Source organism: Eschrichtius robustus, chromosome 10, assembly GCF_028021215.1.
Source record: "Eschrichtius robustus isolate mEscRob2 chromosome 10, mEscRob2.pri, whole genome shotgun sequence".
Lineage (NCBI taxonomy): Eukaryota > Metazoa > Chordata > Mammalia > Artiodactyla > Eschrichtiidae > Eschrichtius > Eschrichtius robustus.
This window is the reverse complement of record NC_090833.1, coordinates 20,542,968-20,568,747: the sequence shown is the minus strand read 5'-3', so window position 1 is coordinate 20,568,747 and position 25,780 is coordinate 20,542,968. Positions and strand designations below refer to the sequence as shown.

Sequence of the window (25,780 nt, the reverse complement as noted above, 5' to 3'; positions counted from 1 at the left end):
ACTCTTCTTACCCCAGATGAGATGAAATGTCAGATTTTGACACCTCAAAGGGAATTCCACATAATTAATAATATTTTGTTTTCTTCGGAGAATCTAAAATAGGGTTTTTATTGCTTTTGACTAAAGGCCACCGCAGGATTTACAAAACAAAGAACAGTGTACTCTTTACTGGCATTAGAGGATCAAGTGGATTTTTTTTTTAGCATGAAGATATGCTGAGCATGCCTGATGGTTTACCTATAATGTCTAAAAATATCTTTCTCCTTTATTTTTGGAGCAGCTAGTGCATAAAAGAGATTAAAGTTCTGTGCATGTCTGTGTTGGAGCATAAGTAACTGGCTTTTTCTTGAACTGATTGTGCATGAACGCAGTTAAAATTATCTGCAAGGAATTTGGTAAGAATACTCACATTGCATGATGCTTCAAATTCACTGTCTACACAGACCTTGTGAAAGAAGCCTGTAGGGAGCTGGGCAGGGATGTTCCCCCCTGTTTGCACAGATGAAAAAAACTGAGGCAGAAAGGATTCAGCAGACTTAACCAAGTTTTCACAGCTACTTAGTGGGGCAGGTGCCTCGACTTCTGACTCCAAGTCCAGTGCTCTTTCAGCCAGACATTTTAGAGGAGAATGCAAGCAAATGTGGCACATTCTGCAGCTCAAGGGTGGCTCCAAGCCAAGGGCACTGGGCTGGAGATTCCAGAGGCGTTTGGTCAGAGAGGTGGGCCTGTCGGGTGTCGGGCTGTTGAGAGGCTGGCAGAGGCCGTCTGGCATGGAGGATGAGGATGAGGGCTGATTTTTGTTCTGTTATTTTTTCCTCCTGTGAGGAGTAGGCAAAAGGGCAGTCTTGACTGCAGGTCAGGTCTCTGCCCTTGGCTTAGGCCACGCTGAGCATCTGCTCCTGGTTATGCCCGAGATGATGGAGACTTGTTACCTGGACTCCCAGGGGAGGCTGTGGCTTCTGGCCTCTGGGACAGCAGAACAGCGAGCTCTGTTTGCTCTCTCCCTGTGCAGGTGACGCTGTTTGCCTACTCTGACCTGCTGCTCTTCACCAAGGAGGATGAGCCAGGCCGCTGCAATGTCCTGAGGAACCCCCTCTACCTCCAGAGCGTGAAGCTGCAGGAAGGTGAGTGCATGCCCGAGATGCCCTGGACTCCTCTGCACTCTCCCTGAGTCCTCCTGCTCTGGGCAGCATGGATGGGATGTGTGCCCCTAGGTCTGGTTCGCAGACACTGGCGTTCCAGTCTAGGCTGGCAGGCCCCCGTACACCCTGAGCTTTGCCGGGAGGCTTCTGCTCCAGTGAGGTTTCAGGGAGGCTTGGGAGTGGAGTGGGAAGAGCGCTGGGTTCAGACAGACCTGTGTTCAAATCTTGGCTCCGCCCCTCACTACCTGTGTGACCTCAGGCAAGTTCCTCAACCTCTCTGAGCCTGTTTCCTCATGTGTAAGTGAGGACACCAATAGTATCTCAGAAGGTTTTTGTGAAGATTAAATTAGGTCGTTTATGCAAAATGGCTGGCCCACACTGTGTGCCCAGGCAACACATCCGGGACAGGAGCACATGGGAGGGTGAAGCGAGTCTCGACCCCACACTTGCCACGGTGCCCTCCCCTCCACTCGGGAATGGGAAACCAGCGGGAGTATCTGTCGAGTGGTTTGATTTGGCGCCTGAGGTCTCTGCTGAAAGGGGCTCAATTTCCTCTCCCAGATTATGAAAACAACACCAGACCTGTTTGAGCACGGGTGACAGGGGCAGGGAGGAAAATATTACCCAGTGAAAGAATTCTGTTTTGACGGGTTTTGCTCCAGGAAAACTTCCTGCCTGTTTGCAAACCCGGCCTGCGTGCTCGGTGCCCCCGCTGTTCTTCCTCCTTAGAAACCCAGGCCGTGTGAGAACCTCCATTCTCGCAGCCCCACAGGAAGTCGCTTACAACTTCTCCTTCTCTGCCTCTGGCTTTCTCCTGCCCACTGACCACGGCGGCCACTGAGGGGAAAAAGCAAGTCACCTTGCTTGGGGCCAGCCTCTCCTGCAGGGTGGGCTGGGCCTGACCAAGGTCATGGGGAGGAGCAGCCCTCTGAGCAAGTTCAGCTGAGATCCTGGCATTCCAAGGAGCCCCCCAGTACCCGCGGGAGCGGGGCGGGCGAGAGCTGCAGTGACTTTGCCCTTGGCTTCCCCGCTGCCCTGCCCCTCCCTCTGTCCCTCACGCCCAGCTTCCCCTACACACCCATTCTCCCGTCCCTCCCACCCCTCTGCACACACATGCACTGCCCACCCCCAGCTCCCACTATCTAGGACCCAGTCAGATTTGAGGGGTGCTGGTGGGGGGCTGTGCTCGGTAATCCACGCTGATTGATTATAAGAACCATCACACAGGTCGGGCTCATCACACAAGTCTGGGGCCTGCAAGCCCAGGACCCTGGGCTGCTCAGCCTCCTGCTGAAAGGAGGGAGGGGGAAGAGGGCTTTCAAACTGGCTGAGCATTGGGTGCGGGTTGGGAGCGACAGGGCAGAGGAAGAGCTGAGGGCAGCAGCTGGGGGCGTGAGGGCCTGGGCGGGCTTTGCTGCTGACGTGTGGTGTGGCTTCAGCTGCTCCTTTCTCCCTTTTCTGGGCTGCGGTTTTTCTGACTGTGAAAGCAGGCTTGGGCAGTCCATTGTGTTCCGTCCCAGACCTGACGTGCCCACATGGACCCCGAGGTTGCTCTGAGAGGCTGGACAGTGCTCATTTGTCTGGTCCCCACCCCTAGGCCGGGTGGGGGCAGTCCGCTGGGAATTGGTTGGATCTTCCTCTCCTGGAGGCCCCAGCCTAAGGCTTGAAGCGAGAGGCAGGGTAAGCACCATCTTCCACTGGGCGGCAGCTGGTCAGGGTGGGTGGCGTGAGGCCTTGGGGGGTGGCAGAGAAACCTCCCGCCTGCCGGGTCGCGTGTGAGCGCCAGCCTGTGCGGGCATGGCCTCCTGGGGCCGGAGACTGTGGGTGGCCAAGACCAGCCCTGCTCAGGAGAGACAACACAGCCATTGGAGCCTATTGGGTTGGCACCTGAGGGGGTCTGTGTGTGTGTGTGTGCGCGCGCGCGTGCACGCGCCTGTCCCGGCTGGCCAGGCAGTTGTTCTGGTGTGAACTGTCTTGCCTTTCTCCAGCAGTGTCAGTCAGCAAACACAGCGAGTGTGGCTTTCCATGGAGCCAAGGAGCTGCTGGGAGCGAAGGAAATGGCTCAGAGACACTGAGCACTCAAGGTGCACATTCCAATGCTTAGATGTCTTTTCAGGCACTTGTGGGGAGCCCTTGCCTCCTCCCCTGCCCCCGCTCCCTGAGACAGCCTTGGGGGTCCTGGGGTTTGCAGAAGTCTGGTGACCACCTCTCCAGCTGTCGGAGTTGGAGCCGCAGGACCCGGTGTCCTGAGTCCTGGCGCCCGCACTCCTGCCCGCCTCCCCACACCCCCAGAGACTCGCTGCAGCAGCAAGGGCCTGAGCGAGGCTTTTAAGAGATGCATTTGGGGCCTCAGCTGGAGCTTCTCTTGGCAGGATGGTCTCTGATTAACATTGCTCATGACTCCTAAGGTTTCTTGTCTCTTTCAAATCAACATGTGTGGAAAGTTCAGTTTGGGGCGGAGAAGATGGTGAACAAGGAGCACGCCCAGCCTTTCCTGCAGGCTGGGGCTGGCGAGGGCTGTTCCCTGGCCGAGGAGGATCTGCCCCACCCAGGGACCAAGGACTCCCTTGTGTGACATGCCTGATGTGTGCTTGGCTCTGCTGGCCAAGCCTACTCCCAGAGCTGGGCACGGGCACAGAACATCGTGGGTGCCCAATGACTGTTTGTTGGGTGAATGAGTGTAGGACCCAAGGGAGATGGGAAGCGTGGCCTCAGCTTGGGGGCTGGGGTGCACTCCTCCCTCAGGGCTCCCGGCTGGTGGCCACTTAAACCTTGCCCGCCCTCCTCCTGCCCAGCTTCCCCCGAGCTTCAGCAGGGCTGAATGGCAGTGTAATGGGAACAGGCGGAGAGCTGGCGCTAACAACTGGGACATCTCCGGTCAGCCGGGGCCCATTGTGGTCTCTTCCTGCCTCTGCCGCCCACTGGCTTTGCTGTTCTTTGTGTTTCTGCCTCCCGGGTGGCCAGTATCCCACCCACAGTGTGTCTTCCTGACCTGCTGTGGTCTCTCAGGATGGCCTGGAAATGTCCAGCTGATTCTTGGGTTCACCATCCACCCTGAGGAGCCCAGGCGCCCCATCTTGGAAAACTCAGCTGCTTAGGTCCCGGCTGCTGGAACACTTGGAGTTAAATTTAGTCGGTTGACATTTTCTGAGCACCTCGTCAGAGCCCACCTCAGTGCTGGCCGCCAGGGTGAGAGCAGAGGACGAGACACATACATTCCCACCTCCGGAGCGCATGGCCAGGTGAAATGACAGATGAGTAAACCGGGAGAGGGACAGAAGTGTGACATAGTGGTCAGAACACAGGCTTTGGAGGCAGGCGGTCCTGGGTTCAAGTCTCAGCTCTGTCACTTGCCCACTGCATGCCTTCTGCAAGTTGTTTTCCTTCCCTGGGCCTCAGTTTCTGCATCTGGAAAATGGAGACAACAGCCCTCCTGGCCTGTCTCACAGGTGGAGAGGACTTGGTAACTGGTTGATCTGGGGATCTCAGACCAGGCTTGACAGAGCTCTGGGAAAATGACAGAGGGGTCAGACCTGGGTCAGGAAGCCATCTCTGGGCTCCCCCCAGCCCATGACTGGGGATCACCCTTACATAGCCCATGGTCCATGGCCCACATTCCTTGATGGGAAAGAGGGTTCACCCAGGAACCAAATGGCTCCTTGTTAAATTTCAAAATGGTGAAAGTGGTTGGAGTGTTGGATGGAAAGACCGAATGTGTGCTGCCTCACTGTCCCTTTTCCTTTACACCCGCCCCCATTTCCACACTCTGGGAAGTCCAGAGCCCAGTCCAGTGTTTTGGAAGGGTTTCTGGTGGAGCTGAGGTTTCTCTCCGGGGTCAGCCACGCTACAGCCTCCTTTTCTGCGGCTGCAGCTCCTTACAGGCACCCTTGGCTCCTGAGCCTTGCTGTCCTTTTATGAGGCTCTGAGCCATGCTGAGCACTGCCCCCGTTCTGTCCTTCTCCCAAAGTGCTGCCAGCACAAGGCCATGACGTGGAGCAGATTTCAGTGAAGGTGTGCAGTAACGCAGGGGTGCGATGGTGGGGTGTCACGGCACAGAAAAGTTTCAAGGCGATCCGTCAGCGATCCCTCGCCACTGGAAGTATGTCCTAGACTGCATCCCCCAACCTTGGCCTCCTGTCTCCCTGAGGCTCCCATCTACCTGGCTTTCCCCTCCCTTCTAGAACCTGCTCTTCTCTCACTGCCAGCTTCTAAAACCCAAAATTCTGTTATTTTCTTACACAGATCTTTTTGTTTCTCCCTTGGCACTAAAGTCTGCTTCTGGAAAGTCAAGGAAACGTCCCAGTGTGTTTTCTTTTTTTCTTTTTTTTTTTTTTTAATGGTTCATCAGCTGATTTTTTTTTAAAATTAATTAATTAATTTATTTATGGCTGTGTTGGATCTTCGTTTCTGTGCGAGGGCTTTCTCCAGTTGTGGCAAGCGGGGGCCACTCTTCATCGCGGTGCGCGGGCCTCTCACTGTCGCGGCCTCTCTTGTTGCGGAGCACAGGCTCCAGACGCGCAGGCTCAGTAATTGTGGCTCACGGGCCCATTTGCTCCGCGGCATGTGGGATCTTCCCAGGCCAGGGCTCGAACCCGTGTCTCCTGCATTGGCAGGCAGATTCTCAACCACTGCGCCACCAGGGAAGCCCCCCCAGTGTGTTTTCTTAAACAAAAGAAACCACCTCCCCTTGTCTCCACCCTCAGCAATGCAAGGAACTGGCAGAAGCTTTGAAATTAGAGGTTTCTTAAACACGATGGACTTCTTAGGCAGGGCTGCCCCCTGCCCCCCAACCCATCTCTAGGTGGGGAGAAGCAGAAGGATTTATTCTAATTCTGAAGCAAACCCCCATTTACTTATGAGCTATTTTTATCTGGCTCTGGCTGGCATCCCTGGCCTTAGGGATAGATTTGCCCAGGAAACTGTCCATATGCCTGCTCCAAGGGGGCCTGGCCTCCACCCACATGAGGACCTCACTCACGACTTTTCTCAGGAATAGCCTTGACCCACCATCTCTGTTTTTCCCTTGCCACCTTTACTTTGCAACGCATTTTGGGTTTTTTTTGACAATTTCTTTGATTCAAGTATATGTTGAGGGTTCTGCGTTGAGCCCAGCACTAGTCCTGTTTCCTTGAGGGGACAGGGGGCTGGGTAGGGCCTACGTGGTGGGCTTTTGAGAGGCAGGTGTGTAGTGGTTCGGAGCGTGAGCTCTGGGACCAGGCTTCCCGGGTGTAAATCTGGGTTCTTCCCCCTTCTACCTGAGGCATGTTACTCACCCCCTGTGCCTCAGTTTTCTCACATGAATCATGGATGATAGTGACCCCTGCCTCATAGGGGTTGTTGTGAGTGTCGAGTTTATGCGCATGAAACATTTGGCGCTGTGGTTGGCACACAGCACTGGGTACTCTAAAGCTCTATGGCAGTTTAAGCATTTGCTGTTATATGTGCTGTATGATTGCTTCCCTCAAAAAGGATGACCTGCCTGGTGAGGTCGAGTGCTTGAAATACAGGAAGTTCCTAACCAGCCCTGGCCTGTGCTCAGATGAGTGACCCACGGGGAGTGCTGCCAGGTTCCGAGGAGCAGCCTGCAGCGGTCAGGGAAGGCCACCTGGAGGAGGAGGCGGGGCTTCCTCACAGTTGCCATCCCTTGAGCACAACTTGTGCTTCTCCATCTCCATGCCTTTGCCCATGCTGTTCCCTCCTCCCGGAGTGCCCTCTCTTCCCATCTTGAGTTCAAGCTCAAAAGGGTCCCCCTTTTGTCAGGAAGCCTTCCCTGACAGCTGTGGGTCGTCTCTTGGCTCTTGTGTTTCTGAAGCAGGCTGACCAAATCATCTTCCGCCTTAGGGTAGGTATCCCGCCTCAGCTTCTCTGCTGGAGGAGCGGGGAGTGGCCGACAGGCCCTCCCAGCTGCCTCCCAGGTGGAGAGGTTTTGGTGAGTGGTTGAGTTTGGGATTCTAGACCAGGGGTGAGAAGGCTCTAGGAAAACACACTGAGGGGTTGGGCCTGGGCTGGGAAGCCATCTCTGGGCTCCACCCAGCCCGTGATTGGGGATCCCCCTGCATAGCCCATGCATTCCTTGGTGGCTCCTTGTTGAATTTCAAAATGGCAAAGGCAGTTGGAGTGTTTATAAGAAAACCCAAGTGTGTGCTGCCTCCGTGTCCCTCATCGCAGGGGGCATGGAGAGGAAGAGGCCTCCTGGGATGGATGACAGCTCCCTGTACCCCACTTCTTGATGCCCAGAGGGTGCTCCTGGCTACCTCTCATGGGGTGAGAGCTCAGTATTCCTTGGGTCAGGCTGACCTGCAGGCAAAGGCCTTACAGCTGTGTCTCAACCTAATTAGATATTAAGTGGGCTTTCCTCCAGAGATTTCCCTGCCCCTCTCTTCCTCTTTTTACAGGAAGTACCACACAGAGCCCTCTGGGTGAGACAGCTGGCTGTGCTTAAGCAAACAGTTGAGACTCTGTAACCAATTCTAAAGCAAGTCTTACTTTTTGTTCCCTCAAAGGTTCTTCAGAAGACCTGAAGTTCTGTGTGCTGTATCTAGCAGAGGTGAGTCCTTCCCCCTGAATCTGAGGAGAGAGGTCTGTGTCCTGGTGCTTGAAGGAAGATGTTGGGCCGGGTTCTAGTGCAGGTTCTGACGCTGCCTCCACACCAACTCCTGCCGTGGCTCCGGGCAGGTCCAGAGTGGCAGTGTCCTGCTCTGTGGAGTGGGAGCAGCAACCCCTGCCCCTGTGTCTCTCACCTCTGTGTAGAAGAGCAGTGGACGTGAAGGTGCTTAGAGGGGACAGAAGGACACTGTGGTCTCCTGCTTAGGACTTCCTGGTCTCCAGGCCCTACAGGGGCCACAGTGAGGGTGTGGCCTGAGAGCCAGGCATCACCCTATTCATTTGGTAGTCCTTCCTCTAGAGAGTGCCCTGGTTCTTGTGCCCACCTCTTTCCTCCTCTCTTTCTAGAAGGTACCACCTATGTCCCCTCCTGCAGGGTCTTGTCAGTGTTTCAGAAGGCCTGAAGGTAACTGTACCCTTACCTGGGCCAGATAATACAGGTGAAAGAAGCCATCTAGCGTCTGTGTTTTGGGTTGGAGTGATACCCACTCAGTGTGACTGGTGTTCCTCAGTTCCTCAGACTGGTTATCTCAGTCTGATCAGAAACTCAGCTAGACGGTGCGCCTTTGCTGAGCAAAATGGGGGCAAACAGCTTATTGCTTGATGTGGTTTGGGAGATAAAATATCATTACCAGGGGTTTAATCAAAGAGGGCCTTGGTGATGAAAAAGTTGAGAGCCACTGAGCCATACAAATCTTTTCAATTTTCAGCAAATTTTCTAATCCCAGCCTTGTACCTCTGCTCATATGAGTCTGCTACCAGTTCCAAGCAGGGATTTATTAGACCCTTTCCTTTACCCAGTAACAGTCCTGGGAAACTGTGGGAGAATCTACACTGGCCACACATTATGGGTGAGGCCTGGTCTACACTGGCTGGCCAAGAGGAGTACACCATTTTGAGAAGGAATTTGCATGTTGTTTGTGATTGGAAAGTCATTCCTTCAGTTCCTGGCTAAGATAGGAGGTGCAGGGCTTCAGGCGAGTCCCTTGGGTGAACACAGACCCCTGAGGACAAGACAGTTGATGAGAAGTTAGCTTCAGGGGACAGCAGGGAGTCCAAAGGACAGTGGACCTTGTCAGAGCTGAGCCGGGGACCCCTGGCAGCCTAGAATGGCCACTTGAGGTCCAAGAAGGCATTGATGTCCTCCCCTGTGTCAGCATATCCCCACCGGGCGCAGGAAGTAGCTGGTGGAGACCCTTCAGGGCCGGCGTGAGTTCATTTCCCCGGAGCCGAGCGAGCAGCTTAGGAGAAGCTGTGAGGCAGCCTGGGAAGAGTCAGAGCATTTGCCTTCCCAGCCTCACCCATCTGGATTCCAGTTCTCTCCAGCGGGGCCTGAAATGAGGCTCCAGGTTCTTTAATGCAAGACAGCTTCCTGCCAGGCTGGGGTTATTTTTCCCAGAGAAAAGCACTTCTGCTCCTTGGTTTCCAGGGAGCTGTGACCTCCTACCCCTCCAAAGATTGATGAAGGGGTATTGATCTGGGGCCTTTTATTTCAGTAAAGTGTCAGGTGATCTGGCCCCAAGGGGCTGGGTGTTTGAAGCTCACAGGCAGCTGGAAGCCTCTCTGTTCTCTTAATGGGCTGCTCTTTACGAGAGGCATGTCTGTATCACAGGGAAGGCAAGATCCCTGCTTGCCCTGTGGCCTGGAATAGGCTTGACAACAGTGGTTTTGGAACCCATGGGGAACCCCAGACTCACGTCTTAGTTGGAATTCCCAGCAAGTGGTTTCTCTTCATTGCCTAATAGGCAGGTAGTGTCCAGAGAAAAACCAGGGCAGGGCAAGAGAGTCAAGATTTGGGGACAGTTTTCCACTCTGCATTGAGAAAGCCCCAACTGCCTGGGGGGCAGCAGCTCTGATTGTTCCCCCAGCAGTAGGTCCTGGTTAGTTATCAAGTGGGTGGGATTGTTCTGAGCAGTCCTTGGCCCTGGCCTCTATTTCCCTGGACAGGTGTCCCTCAGCCCCTACAAATCCATGGGACAGATGCAGCCCACGACTGGTTGTACCAGGGGCATCGGGTCAAAGGCCACATGGGTCTGGGACCATCCGCTAACTTGGAATTTGATCCTGGCTCCATTAATTTAAGAGTCTGCTCTTTGGGGTTAGGAAGACCTAGATTGGAATCTTGGCCCCACCGTTTCCTAACTGAGTGATCTTGAGCAAGTCACATACTCATCTCTGAACCAAGGCTGATGAGCCCTACCTTGTAAGGTTGTTGTAATGATTAAATGAGATTCAGTAAGATACTGTGTCCAAGGCACTTAGCACAGAACCTGCCACACGGTGAGTGCTCAATAAATGGTAGCTATTATTTCTGTCAGCTTCCTAACAGGGGGAGAGCTTTTCATATTCATTTACTCTCCATTAGAGACATCACCAATGATTTATTGATCCTTTAAAATAAAAGCTAAGAGGAATATCTCACATTCTTTGTAATGTACCTATACTGTTAAACAAATGAGGCAAGATCAAAGGCTCTGGTGGAGGCGGAAGACAGACTTTGAATCCCTCCTCTCCTGAGACCTCCTGGGGCTGCTGACTTCACCTCTCTGAGCCTTAGTTTTCTCATCTGAAAAACGGTAACAGCTGTGTTTTTCCTTCCTCCCTATGTCATTGGGTCATTGGGAGAATTGAATAAAATGAGAGAACATTTGTCACAGCAAGTGAGCAAACGTAAATTGTAGTAGAAGAGGTTTTAGTTTTTACAAGGATAATATTAGTTCAGGAACAAGGAGGTTGAGGCAAGATGGGGGTTTTAAAGAAGGCAAGGGGAGCCATGTTTCTAGTTGGATTTGGGGATGCTCACGTTTGAATGCAGAGGTCTGGGCCCAGTGCTGTCGCATCTGGCGGGCTCTGTGCTTAGCTAACCACCCTGCAGTCAAGGAAGCCCTGCCTCTGAGTGAGTTTCGTGAGGATGCTTTCAGGGCAGCTTACAACCTTGACCTCGAAGCCTGATATTTGAGGGCACAGTGTCTATCAGTGTTGAAACTGATGAGTCGGATCACAGAGTGGACCAAGAGAGACGGTTCACACGCAGGGACAGCCAGGCAGACAGTGGGGGCCCCTGATTTAGACAGATTTAGGCAGATGGGACTTCAGCCTCCCTGGAGGGAGCTGTCTCCATGCTCCCTCTCTTGGCCAGGCCAGCCTCTGAAACTCCAGGCAACACTTAGAGAGGAGCCTTGGGAGCAAGGCCCTCCCCAAAATGTGTGCCCGTCTAAAACAGCCAGCCCCACCCCCCAGCCAGGCCTAGGGTTAGGTCCTTGGTGCCTCAGACGCCTTCTTGAGATCATGGATGGGAAGGTGCTTTTTAAAATTGATACTTAGATCAAGGGAATTATTATTAAGGCAGAATCCTGCTTCAGAACAGAAAGAGAGGAGGAAGTTGGGGCTCAGGGAGATAAAGGTAGAGGCAGGCCTGGGAGGCTCGGGCCAGGACCAGATTTGTGGAGTGATGGCCTTTCCAAGTGGGAAGGGACCACAGTCCCTGCCCCAACTCTCCCCTCGCAGGGGGAACACAGTGAGACAGGGAGCAGAGGGCCCTCTAGTCAGCTCCTGCCCCACCTGGCTTCTCCCTGGAGCATCTTGGGGTCTTTGCTGGGTGTGTCCTTCCCCTGCAGTGGGCTGGGGGTTCTGGGAAGTGGGGGGAATCGGTTATTAAGTGGGAGGATTGCCTCACCACATCCACTCAGTTCCCTGAAACCAAGAGGTGGGGCTTTCTTCCCTCTCTCCTCTGATGCTTTTAGGAAGAACAGCTTCTGAGCACTTGGGGGCCGGAGAGGAATGGCTGGCACCCTGGGAACACTTAGCATGGGAGGTGGCCCTTCCCTGAAGGGGAGCATCCCTGAGGGTTGGGTTTGATGGCAGGGTAGACTGTGTCCCCAAATGCTGTTAGATGATGCTGATAACCACCCCAGCTCAGAGCCTTTGCATTTGCTGTTCCTTCTGCCTGGAACAGTTTCTCCCTAGCACTTTCCTGGCTGGCTCTTTCTTGTTCAGCCTTTGCTGGAGTGCTGCCCCTTCAGAAAGGCCTTCTCCATGTCGTCAGGCTCAGATAGGACCTCTCCCTTTTGGCCTTTCCACAATTTGTAATTACATTGTTTAATTGTTTATTGGTTTATTGTCTCTGCCCCCATCCTGAGGGCAAGAACTCAGTCTCTCTTATCTCCCTCTTCACCCCCAGGGCCTACTACAGTCCCTGACACAAAATAGGTGCTCAATAAATATTTCTTAAACAAATGAAGTACTAATAACAACAATAGCTGCTGTTTATTGAGCCCTGGGTTATTGCTTGCCCTCCCAATGGCTCTGAGAGGTAGGTGATATCACTGTCATTCCCGTTTTACAGACTTTCCTGAGGTGACAGCTAGGAAGTGGCAAAGCTGGGATTCAAACCAGGCCTGTCCAACTGCAAAACAAGGAAGGACTGCGTAGAAACACTGTCTTTTTCTCTGTTCCAATCCATCCGGCTCACGCTCTTAGCTCCCTGGATGAGTTCATCTAATCGCAGCCCTGTGGGGTTATAATCAAATTCCAGTGGAGACAGAAAGAGCTAGCCATCCCCTGCTCAGAGCGTCCTGGAGAGGATGATAACACTGGGCGTGCTCTCCCGCCCCTCCCCGCCCCCAGCACGTTCTGGCTCCTTGGGGCGGGGCCGACTCCCTGGGTCCCAGCCGCTCCCTGGTGCCTGTAAGCTGGCCTGGATTTGACCTCATCCCGGAAGTCCCTCCAGGGAGCCAGAGCTTACTGAGGCCTTCACTTGCCAAGCACTGCGCTAGGCCCGGCTGAAAAAGGCCTTCCTAGAGGGAGATTCTAGTCTAGTTGGGGAGACAAGACTGCAACATTTAACAAGGTTAAATAGCAAAGTGAGATTTAAATGACAGCAGTGGTAGAGCCTTGCACTCAGTTGAGCAGAACAGTCACTGATCAGACCCAGCTCACGTGTCAGGCAGTAGTGTGGCTGTACAAGGCCACACAACTGCTCTCCAAGGACTTTCCGAAGGGACCGAGTCGCTGTTTGGGCACCCATCTAACCTTGGCCTTGTGATTAGATGAGTGTGCTGAGGTGGGGGAGAGGGGTTCTGTGAGCCCAGAGAGGGGTCCGTAGAGCATCAGAGGGGCGGAGACCTTGGCCCTCTGGGTCCCCCACGTGCTCCCCCAGCTGCTGCCTTGTGCTGCCTGTCCCCGGGGGTGACCTCACCATCGCAGTCGGTGGCTCTCCACAGAACTCCACTGTGTTGGGAACCACTGCCTCCCTCCCTTCCCCCAACCCGTGGGCACACGGCTCGCCAGCTGGCCCCCGAGCCAGCTTCCCTGCTCGTCTGGCTGCCTCGATGGCACCGGGGATTAGTGTGCATTTGTGGCTTTTAGCGGTCACTCCCCTCCCTGCTGCAGCCTCACCCTCTGGAGCCCAGGGATGGGCTTGGGCTTGGTCCTGGGAGCCCCCTGAACCCGGGAGCAGCGCTGACTGCCCCTTTCTCTGTTTGCCCTGACATCAGAAGGCAGAGTGCTTATTCACTCTGGAAGCACACTCGCAGGAGCAGAAGAAGAGGGTGTGCTGGTGCCTGTCGGAGAACATTGCGAAGCAGCAACAGCTGGCGGCTCCGTCCACTGAGAGCAAGGTAAGGGCCTCGCTGGTGGCCACAGCCCTGGCTGCCTGGCTCCCCCTCGGCCAGCCTGCACCCTCGAGCCTCCGAATTGAGCTTGGGACCAGCCCTGGCTTAGGACTTGGATCTGGGCAGCAAGCTCTTGGCAAGGAGGCCTGTGCTCGAACGACTCTCCCCCTTGGCGTGTCACTGGATCTACTGAGCGAGTTTGACGGTGCTCAGGTAGAGCGGCAGAGCCAAATCGAGCACGACCCGTCAATTCTCGGTTCTGTTCTCTAGTTTGCCAACGGCAAGGTCTAGTTCGGGCCGGCCTCCCGGCTGCTGCCTGGCATGCGGTCCCCCTCTGCTACTGGGTGTAGGTCGTGCCCAGGGACAGCGAGCACACGGGTGTTTAACACTGGCCCGAAGCAGACAGAGTTGGGAGGGGACGTTTGCGGCAAAAGCCGTGCTGGTTCGATGCAGGCCACGGCCAGGTGGAGCCAAGTGGAGTTTTCTGGGGACTGGGAGCCGGCCAGCTGGAGCATCAGGGAAGATTAGAGACTCCCAGCTGAAGCTGATCTGGGGCAGGCACCCCCTCGGCTGGTTCTGTGCCTGTGGAGGGCGTTGGGATCGGAGCTGGACTACAGCCTTCCCCTTGGTCCCCCGGATGCCAGCCCAAGGCACAGTTGTATTCCCCCATTTGTGAGTCACTCAGGTCCCTTCTCTTGCTGAACGTGTTGGCCGTGTTGGGATTTGGTCTGATTTGCTGCAAAGGGAGCCATGGTGGTTGGTCGGCCGGAACCAGGGAGAAGAGGGTAAAGGAAAGCGAGCGCCAGCTGGTCAACTCGCAGGCCTCGTGCTGCTTCCTGCTGCGTTGAGGGCCGCCCTGCGCGCCACGCATACGTAGCCCAACGGGGCAGCGGGGCAGGCTGCTGAGGACGGGAGGTGGGGAAGAGGCGGCTGCGCAGCCCCTGCTGGTGGTGGCGGACGGCAGCTCCTCAAATAGTGCGTGTCTGAGAACTACGTGATCTCAGACCCGACAGTTACCTTGTTTTACACTTGCCAGGGGCAAGAATAACTGTGATGAGGGAGGACAGCGGGCACAGCATGGACTTCCAAGTCACATTCTGCTGCTGGCTGGCAGGTGACCTTGGGCAAGTCACTGTACTACTCTGTGCCTGGGTCTCCCCATCTGGGGACAGTAGTTTCTCCTCCAAAGGGTTGTTGTGCAAATTAAATGAGACAGTGCATACACAGTTCATAGCACAGTGCCTGGTATTCAGTAGGTGCTCTTGCTACACTGGCTGGTTCCCAGTCTCAGCTTCTACTCCTCAACAGAGACTTGCCAAGGCTGTAGGCTGCCTGGCCCCCTTGATCCTGGGTTGGTCACAATCAGAGACCAGGCCACTTCCTCCTCACTGGGGTGGCCGCTGGGATGTGGCATGCTTGCACTTGTGTTGCTTGGTTTTCTTGTGTTTTAGGCTTAGCTCCTCCTGATCTGGGGACAAAGTTCTGTCTGCCTCAACTTCAGAGTTTGCCGGCTCTGGAGAGTGTTGGCAACAGCCTTCTCAATGCCCTGGGTAGTCTCTCCATCTTCGGTTAGGGGGTGAGGGGGACAGTTTGAGTGACTGAAGGTAGGCTGGGTTTCTGAGACAGGCGCTGGTCGCCGCAGGGCTGCGGGCTTGGCTGACTGACCCTGGAAGGGCCCGAGGGTTTGGGGCCTGGCTTCCGGGCCACGCCAAAATATATGGGCAGCCTGGGCAGGCAACAGCTGGACGCGTCTTCAAATCAAAACTCTTTAAACGTGTGCTTAATGGAGAAGCTCTGTGTTGGGCGGGAGGAGGGAAAAGACGGAGGGCCCGACCGCTGGGGCGGCCTCAGGATTGCCCCCTCACCTGGGAACGGGCCCTGCCCAGCTGGCACACCCCACTTGGCTCACCCTCCTTGAAAGGCAGTTAGTAACCACTTTTTGTTAGGCAGGCCCCTTGGGGATCTCGCTGCCCAACCTTCCCTACCCCCATCACACCCACTGGAAAAGTCATAGCAGCTCATTCCTTCTAGTCGCGTGCAGAATGCTTCCTGAGAGAAGTTCCCGTATATAGGATTTTCTCCAGCCCCGTATGGTTCCAGGAGTGCTTCAGCAAAATAAAACCTTAACCACCGGGCCCAGGTGGCTGTCCAGCCGGCACAGGCCATCCACCTGCGCTCGGCTCCGTCAGGTCCTAGCTGCCTCCGAGGTGACCGTGAACCTCCTTGCCAAGGGCTGGGCTACAGCCCTTTTACTAGGCTTGCTGTCCTCCAGGGGAGAGAGAAGAGGGAAGGTCAAGCAGAGCTTGGACACTGGCTTCTTGCTTTGGTCAAGCAGAACACTTCTGCCTGAAATCTGTTTGGAGCCCTCACTGAGGAGCACGCCTTTTTTTTTTTTTTTTTAAACGCCTTTTCTTTGTTCTGAGACTGTTCCGCCTTCTGCTGCAGAATGGAAACCGAGGCCTAAGCCACTCCTTGTCTGCCCAACTCCAGTGCCTCTCTGGGGGAAGAGGGCTTTGCAAGGCAGCTCCCCAAACTCCTGTGCTGCCACTTCTCAACCCTGTTCCTTTCAGCAGTGTTTGCTGACACTTGGAATGTGGGATTCTTCAAACATCTCAAAAAATGCAAAAGTTCTTCCCCAATTTGCAAAACATGATAAATGTGATATGCCCTGAACATGAAATGCTCCTGGGGAAAGACAGAGGGAATTGGAGGAAGATGGATTCAAAGGACAGTAGAGAGGCAGGTGTGCCACCCCCTGCTGTGTGACCTTTGGCAACCGCTTCCTGCCGTGGTGGTCCCATCTATGCATTGGTCAGGTGGCTCTTCCCAGCTCTTCAAGCTTTGTGATTCTCATGAAAGTTGAGGACCTGGAGTCGTCCAGTTCTCCAAGATTTCTGTATAACTTGATTGCCTGTGGAGTGCGCTGCCCTTAGGGGCCAGGTCTACTCCCCTCCTGGTGGGGGGGAGGGGCAGACATAGACTTTCTGTGCTGTGTCTGAGGTGCCTGTGACCTTGGGTTGCAGTGTTGGGGTCCCGGCTGGGACAAGGACACAACGAGGCAGACAGCAGCCGACTGCATCCCTTCTCTGGGGCTCCACTGCCTTTCTCTGGCTCACCCCTGGCTGACCGCGGCAGGTGGAAGGCTGCTGCAGGTGGGCCTGCGTGCTCCCTCTTTCTGTAGAAACAAGTGGCCGGCTTCCTCTCCTCTCCCGGTTTCCTTTTTCTCACCACCCCGTTCTTCCTCATCAGCATTCTGCCCCCTTTCTTGCTTCATTGTCTATCCCTGGAGGGAAACTACCTGTCTTCTTTCACCTGGGACAACTTCTACTAAACTCCCTGCCATGGGGAACGCTGCCATGCTGCTAATCTAGAATAACTCACAGGTGGTCCTATCTGTGGTTGTTAAGGCTAAGCTAATAGGGAGAGACAAATGCATATTGTGCTGGTTATTCAATCAAATATAGAAATAAATGCCTGCTCGGGGCCGGACACTAGTTTAGGTCCTTTATGGGGGTGGGCGGAGGGCTCTTGGCTGTACATTCATTGTCAGTGAACCTCCACGAGCTCCCATCACATGCACAGCGCTGGCCTGGGCAATGGACATTTCTTGGGGTGCACCCTGAGCTCAGTGCTGGGAATGCACGGGTGAATCTGTCATATTCTTTCCTTGGGAAATTGCGGTCCAGCGGTGGAGACCGATATGCCAACAGACGGTTCAAAAATAACATAGCGAGTGATATGGGAGGCGTGAGCTCTTACCGCTCTGTGACCTCAGGCGAGGCACCGAGGCTCTCTGAGACTCAAGATTTTCATTAGTAAAGTAGATGGATGAACAGGGTTCTCGTGAGGATTAAACTCATGTAATGTGCTTAGCAAAGAGGCACACAAGAAGAACTCTGTGAATTATTATTATTGTTAAAGTTATGTCTATATAGGAAGATTCATCTAGTGACCTTGCTTATTGAAGCTGAATGCTGCCGCTTTGAGCACATGTAACGACTGCTCCATGTCACTTCCTGGTAGCCACCTGCTGTATTCCTGAGACCAGGCAGGGAAACTGAGGCCTCCTGGGTGTGCTCTGGCTGTAAGACTTCTCCCAGGTGTGACACCAAGGTGTGTGCCACCTCGTCATCTCCACCAGGGCGGCTAGAGATGGGGCCCTGGAGTTGCCAGGGTCTATCTGAGCACCTTAGAAAGCAGCAGGGGCAGGTCCTGGAGTCAGGCAGCCCTGGCCCGAGTCGACAGCGAGCTAATTCCAGTTCTGTCTGGTTCCACAGAAACTGCACCCTTATGGCTCTCTCCAGCAGGAGATGGGGCCGGCCAACTCAACCAATGCTACCCAGGATAGAAGCTTTACCTCATCAGGACAGACTCTGATTGGCTGAGCAAACCCAAGGGCAGGACTCTGCTTCTGGCAACTTAACCCTTTCTTGGGCATCCCCTACCACACAGTAACCTCACCTCAACTGGACCCAAAACGGAGGACCAAGATGGTGGGCCTAGGGTCATCTGAAGGGCGTGGCGCCACGGGTGTGTGGACTGGCGTCAGAAGGGCCACAGTGGTGTGAGAGGCCCTGTGGGCAGATGCAGACTGGATCAGAAAGCCCCAGATGGAGAAGACCCAGAAACTTATTCCCTACAAGGAAGAAGGAGGTGAAATAGCATCTGGGCTACCTGTGGTTCCAGCGCCTGCCTCAGGGGCAGCAGGAGAAGTTGGGAGAGGTCAGCCCTGACGGAGAACAATGCCAAGATCCGCTGCTGCCAGAAGATATCTCCACCCATTCGCTCAGTTTTCATCTGAACTCATGCATTCATTCCTTCATTCATCAGATATTGTTAGGGCGTCTACTTTATGCCAGGCTCTGGGCTAGGAGCTGGAGATACTATGGAGAATGAGAGGGACGTGGTCTCTGCTCTTATCAAGATTTCAGTCTTAGTAGGGGAGAGAGCATTACGTAAACACCAACACACACACACACACACACACACACACACACACACACACGGGATTACACACTGTGATCATCAATGAAGGAAAAGAAAGGATTCCTTTAAGAGAGAATATTATTAGAGATTGCTGTGTGTGGGTGTGTGGGTGTGGGGTGGGGGAGGGGAAGAGCATAACTTTTAAGCCAAGAAAGGAGTTAGCCAGTCAAGGACTTTGGAAAGAATTTTCCAGACAGATGGAACAGCCTGCGAAGAGTACCTGAGATAGCAAGGAGCATGGCGTGCTGGAGGAATGGAGGCCAGGCCGTTGGAGCTGGAGCTTAGTGAGGGGGAAGACCAAGTGGGTGGGGGCCAGATCGTACCGGGCTTTGGTGGTTAATGTTGTATGGATTGCATTTGAGACACAGTGGGAAGCCATTGAAGGCTTTTGAGAAAGGGAGTCACAGAATCTCAGGGACATTTCTAGATGTTGAGAGAACCCAAGGAGGGGCCCAAGTGGGTGTGAGGAGATCAGGTTTTTTTTTGGGGGGGGGTCCCCCGTCCTGGATGATGGCTGGGGAGGCGGGTATATGAATGCCCAGACCCTCGGGTAGGGGAGGCTCTGCGATGAGAAGAGAGAGTTTCCTGTCCCTCCACCACTCTCACCCTCATCCTCCACTGTGTCTCTTTCAGTGGATGCGAGTAAGGATGGGGCCTTCCTCACGGAGCCCCCTCCTGGTGAGGCCTGGGTAGGGACCGGTGCTGAGTTCCGAGAATGTCCCTGGGAGTTGGGAGTTATGGGTGCTTCAGCTGGCCAAGGTGGTCAAGTTCACAGGCCCCCAGCCTCAGCAGGGGTGGCCTATGCTGTCCCTCCATTCTGTGAACACAGCCCTCTGGAAACTGACTGGGTTTGCTTTCTGCAGAGCTCCTGAGGGTCAGGGACTGGGGCTAAGTGTGGCTCAGCACACTTAGAGGAGGCCGTCCTGCCATGAGGCTGACAAAAGGCCTACCAGGGGACAGCGGTTAGAGCTCAGCCTGCTCACTGCCTGCTGCACTTTCTGGTGCAGCCCAGCGTTGGGCAGCTTTCACACCCTTCTCTAACTGCGCAGACATAGCTCACACACAAAGGGCATGTGTAGGATCAGGGTCATTTGCATAGAAAGGGGGTGAGAGAGGCTGGACTTCAGCTTAGAGAAGTCCCCTTGGAGCTTGGACACTCCGTGTTGTGTCTTGTAAGAGCTTCTCCGTGTCTTTAGAGAGGGGTCTTGTGCCCTGGTTTGCTCAGCTGCTTTGGCTACTTGACCCCTAAGAAGGGTGGCCCAGAAGAGAATTTGCCCCTTACCTCCCACGGATCACCCCTCCTCCCAGCCTAGGAAAGATCAGACCCGTCGCATCAGTAATCTAACGGGATCAGCCCAATGCCCTGCCCAGCAGGGGAATAGCCTGGGCCTGAAGTGGGACAAGTGATCCGCAGTGTGTATCAGCCGAGACTCCGCCTGCAGGGTTAATTCTGAGAGGCTGAGCAGCTGAGTCTGCACAGACAGCAAGCTGCACCATGATTTCATTTGCTTCCCTTACAAAATGACATTAAGGGGAGTGGGAGGCACAGGAGAATTGCCCGTCTGGGAAGACAGCGAGCTTTTCTCTCCCGGACCTGGGGACCTACCTCTGTCCACCAGACAGGTGCAGAGGACGGGGGAGCTCTGGCAGCAGGGAAACAGAGACTCGGAATGCGGCACTTAGCCCTGGGGACAGCACTTTCCTCTGGCTTGTCCCAACAAGCTGCTGAGTGGAGCGGAAGCTCCCGTCAGGGTCCTAGACCTGGCTGGCTGCTGGGAAAGCAGACATCAGCTCCTGGAGGGCCCTGGACCCATCTTCCCAGTGACTGTCATGAGCCACAGCACCATCGCTGCTCTGCCTCTCAAATCGATGAGACAATTAATTTGGCTCCACGGGCTCGAGAAGATGAAATATGACCGGGTGGCCACTGCTCCTCAGAGGCCCTGTCCATCCCAGACGTCCAGGATGATGAACGCATCGAAATCGCGTTTGAGAGTCATAATCACGGGAAACATGGCCGAGCCCCTCCCTCCACATAAATCACGCTAAGAAGCTCACACAATGGTCTCTTTCCTGATGGGCCAATTGTCTTGGTGTGTGTCTCGGGGCGAGCTGGGAGCACGGGAGCACAACCATTTATTGTTGAAAAGGCCATCTGTGCGATTTGAATACAAAGTGATTCTTTAAGTTCCCCACACATCCTTTGATCCCTTTTTGTTGTTTTCTTATTGTCTCAGGCTCTGGGTCTGTTGAAACTCCCAGTCTCTCCTGGAAGCAGTCATGCTCTGGTCTCTGCTGCCTGGGTCCTTTGGCCCTTTGGGAGTTGGAACCTGTTGGAAATAATGATGACATTTATTTATGTATGCCTTGTTTTTTTTTATTCTTTAGTTTAAATTCTTTTTTTTCATAAATTCTGCCACCCAAGCCTGAATTTCTCATACACGGCACCAAGATCATTCTGCAGATTGAAGGAGCAGGCAATTTCACAATGTGGGAGTGCTCCCCACAGCGAGAGCATGGGCTTCAGAGATGGCAACTGGGATCCCCAGGCATTATCTCCCTTAGACCTCCCAGCAGCCTTGTTTTATGGATGGGAGGGACCAAGACTCAGAGAAGTTAAGTGATTTATCCAAGGTCACATAACTGGTAAGAGGCCGAGCTAGTCCTCAAGCCAAGGCCTTGCAACCTAATCCATTGCTCTTTCCAAATGAAAGGTTTGCCTTTTAGGAGTGGAAGTAAGAGAAATCAATCATCTCCAGGAAGAGCCAGGAGGAAGATATCCTGCATGCAGAAATCGTGGCCCTTTAAGCTCTAGAGGGGATGCTTTAGGACTAATAAAAATGAGATGCCTTATTGTCTACACAGTGGAGAATAAACTTCGAGTTCATATGGCCCAGGGGTGGCCCAGGCTGAAAAGATGAATAGCTTCACACAAGATTTAAGAGGTCTGATGTGAAAGACAAGGTGGAAGTCCTGAAGACGGGCTCTCAGCAGCACTGGGGTGGTGGGGTCACCCCATCCCCCTTTTGAGTCTGGCATTCAAGAGGACCAGCAGCACAGTCTTGGGGTGCCTGGCCGCAATGACCAGCAGCCGAAGGCAGAAAGGGATGGCTCAGGTTCAGGCCCAGATGCACTGAGCATGAGTACAGGAAGGAGGCCTTTGACCTCTGCCCTGTTGAGGGTGAGGAGAGAGCCTACTCCAGGTTTTGGGCCCAGACTTTGCCAGCTGACTGACTTGGAATCTCAACCCTAAGTAACTGGGTGTCGAATGGACTAGATTTCAGATATTCTCCACCCGCCGCCACCACCCCCCCCCCCCAACCCACCCACCTCCGCCAAAAACCTGTTTTCCAGTCTCTCCAGCTCTCCGCCCTCCCCTCCTTGCTGCCCGTCTGGCTGCGGAGAGACTGCCTTCTTCCCACCTTCCTCTTGGCCTCAGTCATCTTGCTATCTTTTTTTGTTCTTAAGGAAGACAGCACAGCCTTACGCTCTATCTTGTCTTGACCTCATCTTTCTTCAAGCCTTTCTCTGAATAGGGCCACTGTCCTCCAAACTGTTCCCAGATCCTTCGTTTAAGAGTAGAATAATAACAGTAGGTAATTTATAAGTGAGCGCTTAGACCGTGAACCAGGAGCAATGCCAGGCTCTTCACCTACATTGTCTCTTTAATCCTCACCACAGCCTCGTGAGGTTCTTTGTGGTCCTTACACAGTTACTCTCATTATACCCAATTGATATAGGTAAGGACGCTGAGTCTTTGAGAAGAAACTTGCCCAAGGTCACACAGCCAGTGGGTGGCTTGGATTGGAACCTGGGTGCCCAGCTCCAGAGCACTGGCTTTGGATTGCTCTGCTCTCCTACTTTCCAGCAGTCACGGACCATCCAAGCTGGGAGAGGTGGGGAAGCTGAGCAGTCACACTTCCCGCTTCACGACCATCGTGGGAGGCCATGGTCCCAGCCTGCTTCTTAAGGCTCTCCCTCTGCCCTCCTGCTGTGTGCCCACCGCTCGGCCGTACTGGATTATTTTCCTTCTCTGAATTCCCCATGCATGTTCATGTTTAGGCTGTTTCTTCTGCCTCATGTTGCCTGCCCTCCTCTGCTGCTCCTGACACATACAGTCCTCAGCCTTCAAGGCTCCCCTGAGACACCTTTCTCAGGCATGCATCAGAAGTCACTGCTTCCCCCTCTGTGTTCCACAGTATTTTGTTCATCTTTAGCACAGTGTGTTAGGCAGATATGTCTCACCTGCAAGACCGTGAGCTCCTTGGGAGCTAGTGGAGGTCAAAGTTTATTTATTTCTGATTCTGTTACTGCCTGGTCCTTCGTAGGTGCTCAGTAGATGTTGTAGAATTGGATTGGGCCATGCGGTTCAAGCCTCTCACGTTCTGGAATCTAGACGAGGAAACTGAGGCTCAAAAAGGGGAAGTGACCTGGCCAGGTTCATGGGACAAGGTAGTGGCAGAGCCAGGACTAGAACACAGGTCTCCTGACTTTCTTGGCTCAGAGCTTTTTCCATTGCACCTCGGCTTTGTAAGACCAGAGCCTGGATCCCCACTTGGTCTTAAGCAATCTAATCTGGCCAGACTCACTTCAGGGTTATAGATGCCACCATATCCACACTGACTTCTGGGCATCCTCAGAGGGAAGGAGACCCAGAACTGCTCCTATGGTTCTCTTCCCTGGGTTTGTGGAGCTCCCTTCTCACTGAGCTCCTTGCCTTCAGAGAAAACCAGAGTAGGATTCTGAAGATCTTGGTTCAAATCCTGATTTTGCTTGTAACTCACTGTGTGACTTTGGGCAAATTACTTCACCTCTCTGATCATTTGTTTCTTTACCAAGAAAAATGAGGGAGTTGAATTTAGGTGATCTCCAGGAGTCATCTTCAAAGCCTCAGGACTCTAATAACAGGTTAAAAGAAAAAAGAAATCAGACATTTTGGTCTTCACATTGAAACAAGAGTGTATGTGTGTGAATATATGCAAATGTTGTACGTGGTTAATATTCATCATGTACTTGAGACAAATAAGTATACTTATGGACCTTATACAGGAAGGGGTCCTCATCACAGGCACTCAGATTGTAAGCACAACCCTGCTTCCTTCCACCCAAATGTGCCTCCTTCAGGCTCGCCCCAGGGAAAGTGGCAAGGAGCTTTCAAACCCAGAATCTTCCCCTGGCCCTTCTTTTTTCCTGCTCACAGGACTCTTGTTTTAACTTCACATATATAGGTATACACATATGTTCTTTAATCGGACTCCTGGTCTATGGCATAAAGCTAACTTTCAGTGGAAGTAGTGAGAATCTGTGTGCAGTGCCTTTAGTTTCTAGTGTGGTCAGAAGTCTCCTTCAGACCCTTCCCCAGAAGTTGCCACTGACTTTTTCATTGCCTTTAATGTATATCTTCTTTTGCTCAAACACTACTCAGGGTAAATTTTCTAAAACAGTGTCTTTTAAATGTTAGTCATTTTCCATTTTGGTTAAATTCTATCACAATATAGGTTTCTGCTATTTCTCCTCGTGGGAGAAAATTAAGTGTTCAGTAGGCCAGCCTAGGAAGCTGACCACCATTTATAACACAATTTTCAATGGGAAAATGCATTCTGAGACCCGTCATCAACTCTCAGATGATTTGGGAATACAGGTCAACACACACCACAAAGCAGAGAATATAATATTTATTTCATGAGTGACTAGAATTTTGATAGAACCACAGAATCTTTGAGTGTGGAACTGAAAAGCCTCCTCCCTCCCCCACCAGGATCAATCGATTAACAAGCTGATTTGTAGAAACCAAGACCAAGAGAGGGGCAAGAACTTGGCCAGGGGCCCGTAGTTGGTGCTAGAGCTGGAACTAGGACCCACCGCTCAGCGCTCCCCTTCAGGGGCCTTTGAAGAGTCTGCCAGGTTGGGGACGGGGCGGGGCACAGACTGTCCTAGAGACACTTGTCATCTCACTCGGCTGTGTTGTCATTAGGAAAAGTAAGTCACCACCTTGGGCTGTAATGGAAATAGTGAGAAATAGCCCTGCTAATGGTGTGGGGAGAGGTTGTCTAGTCAGCTGGCTTGTCTATAAATTCCCAGCGCGTTCTTGCTGGAGCGGAATGAATGGGGCTGCTGTGTTTTACCTGGAGCTCTGAGCAGGGCAGGGCTGGCGGAGACGCTCCCAGTTCTAAAAATAGTAGTGGGATTGGAGCTGAGGGGAAGAGGAAGGGGCTCCTTCGGGAGCTGGGTGGGACGCCTCACCCCCTTCCTCTTCCTGCCGGGCCCTCTGTGAGGAAGCGCCATCGATTCAGAGAATTTAGATCTGGGAGGGTCCTGGAGCCACCAGCTCTCACGGCCCCTCCTCACACAGAAGAGGAGACCCTGGAGGCCCGGAGTGGGGAAAGGACTGGCCAGCCATCCCCAGCCCAGGGGGAAGGTCCCAGATGGTAGGCTGTTTTCCTCCTGCTTTTAGCAGGGCGGCAGCAGGCCGGGCGAGGTTTTCTCTCCCTGCCACTGGGAGCGCACAGGGCCTGGGAACTCCTGGGGCCGGATGTGGTTAGGCTTCCTGAATGTCGCCCAGCAGGCGAGGAGTCCCTGGCTAGTCTGCCCTGAGCCCTGACCTCAGCCAACTGGCCTGCCAGCGCCACGCCTTCCCCTTGCCGTTGTCCCCACCCTTGCTGATTTGTCCTTCTGTCGCCCCCTAGACTGTCTGCAGGGAGGGAGGACAAGGGGCCGCATAGAACCAGCCTGCAGGACAGAGGGCCTAGTGGCTTGGGACCTTTCTCTGTCCATCCCCAGGAACAAGCAGGGGCAGCTAAGGTAGAGGCAGGGGCCTGATTCAGAGGTAGGCAGGCCAGGGTTCAAATCCCAGCTCTGCTTCTCACTGGCTATGGGATTACTGGCACGTCACCTAGCCTCTGTCAAATGAGACAAGGACATCTCTCTCACAGGGTTCTCCTGAGGAATAAGGGGAATGGTCTGTGCAAAGTGCCTGGCATGTAGTAGGTACAGACAGCCCTCCGCATCTGTGGGTTCTGCTTCCACAAATTTAACCAACTGCAGATAGGAAAAAAAAAAAACAACATTCCAGAAAGTTCCAAAAAGCAAAACTTGAATTTGCTGAGCTGGCGACTATTTACATAGTATTTCCGTCGTACAACTATTTACATGGCATTTACATTGTATTAGTATTATAGGTAATCTAGAGATGATTTAAAGTATATGGGAGGGATGTGTGTAGGTTCTATGCAAATACTATGCCGTTTTATATAAGTGACTTGAGCACCTCTGGATTTTGGTATCTGCTGGGGGTCCTGGAACCACCCACCTCCCACCCCACAGGATAGCAAGGGACGACTGTGCTTAGTGGCAGCTGTTATTGCCAGATCAAGTGTGAACATGTGCTTGACTCTGCAGCCCCCTTCTTTGGCCCTCCACCCATGAGGGCATGGCAGG

The 25,780-nt window shown here is 53.5% G+C and overlaps 1 protein-coding gene across 2 annotated transcripts in view; it reads left to right on the top strand.

Annotated features, from left to right (window-relative positions):
• The window catches only part of RGS3 (regulator of G protein signaling 3), a 129,374-nt gene that overhangs the window by 51,705 nt on the left and 51,889 nt on the right, over positions 1–25,780 (top strand). The window contains exons 15-18 of one of the 2 annotated variants that reach the window (XM_068553061.1): positions 1,013–1,124; positions 7,646–7,689; positions 13,241–13,363; positions 17,635–18,405. In XM_068553061.1, the coding sequence (XP_068409162.1) occupies positions 1,013–1,124; positions 7,646–7,689; positions 13,241–13,363; positions 17,635–17,742 (387 nt within the window). In that variant the 3' untranslated portion in view covers positions 17,743–18,405. Of the gene's footprint in view, positions 1–1,012; positions 1,125–7,645; positions 7,690–13,240; positions 13,364–17,634; positions 18,406–25,780 lie in introns of those variants that run through there. The other variant, XM_068553060.1, reaches the window with a different exon arrangement.